This window comes from Oculina patagonica, chromosome 14 (assembly GCF_052425735.1).
Source record: "Oculina patagonica isolate OP01 chromosome 14, crgOcupat, whole genome shotgun sequence".
Classification (NCBI taxonomy): Eukaryota; Metazoa; Cnidaria; class Anthozoa; order Scleractinia; family Oculinidae; genus Oculina; species Oculina patagonica.
This window is the reverse complement of record NC_135771.1, coordinates 2,169,337-2,173,988: the sequence shown is the minus strand read 5'-3', so window position 1 is coordinate 2,173,988 and position 4,652 is coordinate 2,169,337. Positions and strand designations below refer to the sequence as shown.

General features: G+C 38.2%; 1 protein-coding gene across 1 annotated transcript; it reads left to right on the top strand.

Annotated features, from left to right (window-relative positions):
- The first annotated feature begins 70 nt into the window (after nucleotides 1-70).
- On the top strand, nucleotides 71-3,925 carry LOC144638541 (TM2 domain-containing protein 1-like). The gene is made up of 6 exons (XM_078497733.1): nucleotides 71-231; nucleotides 329-413; nucleotides 525-603; nucleotides 1,329-1,420; nucleotides 2,659-2,732; nucleotides 3,086-3,925. The coding sequence occupies exons 1-6, from the start codon at nucleotides 124-126 to the stop codon at nucleotides 3,188-3,190; spliced, it is 543 nt and encodes a 180-aa protein (XP_078353859.1). The 5' UTR covers nucleotides 71-123; the 3' UTR covers nucleotides 3,191-3,925.
- Nucleotides 3,926-4,652: the final 727 nt, after the last annotated feature.

Below are 4,652 nucleotides of genomic sequence, written 5' to 3'. Positions count from 1 at the left end.
TTAATTTGACCGGAAAAAAACTGGGAATGAGTGCTTCTACGTTGATGATGGTCAGCAGTTGCACAAACGAAGATTCAACATGGCGGCGGTCAGCTAGTAAATTTTTTCACAAGGAATTCAGCTATGGTTTCTCGCTGGAAAAACTATGTATTAACGATTTTTGTAACTACTTTTTGTACATGGATAATTTCAAAAGGGAATGGAGAGAAAATCATCTGTGATGACCTTCAGCTCGGGCAATATCCTTTTCCTAAATACTAGTGGTTCTATAATTTACTCAAATGCCAAATCATGTCGAGGAACAGTTGTAACAAGTATGTTCCTTGACATTCTTAAATATTTTTGTCCTGAGCCAGAAATTGATTCTACCACTCAAGCAGCTGTTGGTTGCACTAAGAACCACACAGTTCAAGGTAAGAGAATACTGGGAGAATTTGCAATCATGAAGCTAAGAATCATTTTGTAAAATGTCAATGTTTATACCAATCAAACATTCAGTATTAACATACTTCCCTTATTTATAGTGAAATGCAATGCTGCAGCTGTTGATAAAGATGGAAACAATATCACTGAATGCTTTCAAAATGTCTCATGTCGCTACACGTAAGTTTGTTGTATTGCTAGTAGCTGTACAGCTTTTTAATATGTTTATTACTGGTGGCCCATTGTATCACCTTTGTATTATTCACAGTTGGGCAGGATTATACAAAGGTGATACAAAGGATTATTTCTGCCCAATCAGGAGGCAGCATTCAAAGAGCTGTTTGGAAACTGGCCTGTTAAGACTCTTTCCCCCCTGGAGGGGCTCCTCGCTTTTGCTCCAACTTTTCTTCACCAATTTTTTCCCGCAGTTTCATCTTTCCCTTGCCCCCACTAACTGGGTTTCAGAGGATGAGGCCACTAAAACTCTCTTCTGTTATTGTTTCGACTTAAGGCCAGCTTACACTTAATGATTTGTCCACCAAATTTGTTCCAAGCAAATTTACACACTGCTATTTGTCGGCTGGCTTTTCTTTGCCTATTTAAATTGAAAGGATAAAAATTGGCTAGATTTCAAAAATATGTGACACTGCAACAGATTTTAAAAGAAATCGGGCTGATTTTTAAATGCAGACTCATTTTCTTATCAAATCTGGGCCAAATTGGGCCGACAAATCGTAACGCGTAAACCCGCCTTTACTGTAAATAATATCATGTCTATAGATAAGCAGTGAGAACAAGAAAAGGGTGCAAACATAATTCTTTTATAGCATAGTTTGAAGTTAATTACAGCAATGTTTTTGTTCATGCATATCCTTCTTTTCTTTTCTTTGTCTTTTTGCTTACAGTGATGGCCATTCATATGAAACAGCTCTTTTGCTATCAGTATTCCTTGGAATGTTTGGAATTGACAGATTTTATTTGGGATACCCTGCAATAGGTTAGCTAACAGTTTAATAAAATTGTGTTTTAAAGCTGATTTCCAGTCTGTACTGCGCAGACTCAGGGTTTGTTTACGTTTTTGTTTTGAATTCTTGAAACGTTACACTTCGGTGACAGCATACATGACGGTTTTAGTCCGCCACATCTTCTTCGTTCCGATGAGCTGAAACGTCGGTTTGAAATAGCATCAGGCTTTACTCGTTATTATTTGTTCTGCAAGGATATCTGGCGTTAATAATGAAGAAAAAGGTAAGTTTGTCGGGGAATTTTTAGTTTTGCTTGTAAACATTCCCTTCGTGTGGGCTCACATAAACATTGCAGCCGAGTTGCGCAGTACGGACTGGAATTCATCTTTAAGTATAAATTTCCTGTTGTCCATAAATCGACATGTATGGATTTGAGTAGCTCCAATCTTGGACTATTAACTTCGACTATGACACGTGGCCAGGTTGACTATCACTCATAGTGACTCATATAATCGTTAGTGCCTGGATGATTTTATTTATTCTCATCTGAATTTAAAGCAATTATATTGTATGGAGAAAATAGATTTTGATCTTAGTTAAAGGGACACTATCACAAGCTTCACTTCAAAAATTCAAAAGCCTAAAGACGTATGGAAACCTGAAAAATAATTAATAGTGGTCCAGTTTTTTGGGGGGGGGGGGGGGGGGTGGCGGCGGGCGCGCGGGCCGGGGGGGGGGGGGGGGGGGGGGGGGGGTTGTTTTTTGGATTTTTCCGGCCCCCCCCCCCCCGAAAGGCGGAAGGGGGGGCCGCGAACCCCGGGGGGAAAAAACCAAAAAAAAAGGGAAACCCCGGGGGGGGCCCCGGGGGGAAAAAAATTTTTTTACCTTTTACTATGCCAGTGTACTAAAGGTATAAACAAGTGGTATTACTGTGATGCTATCAGGAACTTTAGGTCTCAACTTGAAAAAGAAAGGCTGAATTTTTCAAGTTCTGCCCTTGTGGCCTGGAAAAACAACTTAAAACTTACAGCGGCTTCCCTCTTTCTTAATATTTACTTTGTATCTTCATCTTGATGTTCTAGACAGTCAGTAGGTGCATTTTGTGTACATGTATATTTTAGAGTACTTCACCAAGTTTAGAACTGTTTTCTGAAAAGCAGAAAAAAACATCCCTGTGACAGTCTCCCCTTTAACAATCAGATCTTAGCTCGCAAATTTGTAACTTTTCAAATTCACATCAACGGTATTCTTAATTTTTTTTTACTTGCAGGACTGTTAAAGTTTTGTACTCTTGGTTTCTTCTTTGTTTTTCATCTTGTAGATGTTATTTTGATTGCAACACAGGTGAGAGTTTAGTTGCTATAGTCATAAACATCTGATAAGTTATTACATGTAGTTGTTTGCATTTTCCCACTCTTGATACCAGTTGGGGGGGGGGGGGGGGGGGGGCAACCCCCCCCCAAAAACCTCCGCCCTGCACGCATGTTGTTGTTCCTCTGTGTTTGTTGTGATCAGTCAGAGTGATACTGATTACCTTTCATTCTGTTTTAATCATTAAAAACCGTTATAAAAGTACATGTGTACAGCCATACACATGTATGTGCTATCTCAGCATGAAGAAATTAGTCAAGATAAAAGACATGCGGGTATATAATACCTTACATCTTATTCATATTTCTTTCTGTTCTGTTGTACAGGTTGTTGGTCCAGCCGATGGCTCAGAGTATATCATTGATTACTATGGCCCAAGGTTAACTCATATCTCAAGGAACATGGATACATTTTATAAACCACGAGAGTAACAAATGATTCACCTATTCTAAAATTTCTTAATGTAAATAAATTTAAATTTATAATAAATGTCAGTAAAAAGGAGAAGATAAGAATGTGAAAGAATTTGCTTTTCGAAGGAAACAACTATGGCAGTTACTCCTTGTTATGCAGTTAAAACTGCAATAAACTATCTTCAACTCTATTATTATTCATTAGCATAACCCACTGACCCTCTATTAGGTGACAGTACAATCTGATTGGCTGCACAGGTGCAGTCTATTGATTGATAGATGGCTCTTGGAGTGCGTGCTCAGTTTTTTGCTGAATTTTATCAATCAAAACCAATTCTGTGTTTAATAGATCGGTCAGTGGGTTAAGCTAAAACAGTTAGACGGCTCGCTCTTGGTTTCTATTGACTTTGATCGTTGGCTCGGGGCATCACCCCTTCACCAATATCAGCCGATAAAAACCTTAAGCTTGCCATCTAATTGTTAAATGTAACCTAGCTTTCTCATTCTTGTTTATATGTTGATGTTTTTTATAAGACTGTACAGTGAACAAAGCGAAGAATTGTAACATGATTATTTACAGCTATGTATTGAAAATTGTACATAGTTAAATGTAGCATCTGACCTTATTTTGCTCTGTAAAATTTCCCATTGGAACTCTTGCCACAAGTGCCTTCAATGTCGTTTTATGTATACAAAACTTGTGTGAATTTGACTGAGATGCTTATTGATTAAAGAAAAATATCTCTTCATAGTGCTAAATAGATGCTTTTTATTTTATTATGAACGTTTATTTTGAGACTAGCCGTATTTTTATCAAAAAAAAGTAGGCATTGCAAAAAAAAAAAAAATTAGTGAAGTTTTCAGGCCGGGAAGCAGCTCTAGCAAGATCTCACACTAGTGGCTCGCTACCCTTCGAGAGAACAATAGAACAAACAACAGGAACAATGCCCCTTTAGCTAGCCCCCAAAACAATAGCAACTGCTACACTACCGAACCAGTTGCATAGTACAAAGAGATTTTTTCGCAAGTGTTTTGCTGGAGTTTAGTTAGTCAGCTCCAAAATATAGCTGAAACAGCTGCGATTTGTGTCACGTGATTTTTCGCTCGTTTTTGTCTTTTCTTCTTCATACCTATTCTTCGTGAATCATCTGTAAAAAATAAACTAGATGTGATATTTTTCACGTAGAGAGGGGCATAATGCCTTGCCCTTGCGCGTACTCCTTTCCTGCAACTAGCACCCAGTCTTCACCATTCCTCCAGCGAAAAACCTAAAAGATCGTTTTGAAAAGAACGTGAGTAAAGTGAAACTTCCTGGCATTTTTTTGTATGCCCTTTTTACGCTTGCAAACTGTTATGTGCCGTTGTTGATTGTGTATCTTGAACTTAGCCTCCACGTCCCAAATCAGTCTAGTATTGTATTTTGAGGGTCTTTTTATTCAATAGGATCGCCTTTCTTTGTATTTGAAAACTATACAACAAT

Bases quoted from the DNA above. Each gene is read 5' to 3' on its own strand.
- LOC144638541 (XM_078497733.1), top strand. From the start codon at position 124: ATGGTTTCTCGCTGGAAAAACTATGTATTAACGATTTTTGTAACTACT. The intron at 232-328 runs CTCGGGCAATAT...ATGTTCCTTGAC, and splicing joins TCATCTGTGATGACCTTCAG to ATTCTTAAATATTTTTGTCC. The intron at 1,421-2,658 runs GTTAGCTAACAG...TTTTACTTGCAG, and splicing joins TTTGGGATACCCTGCAATAG to GACTGTTAAAGTTTTGTACT.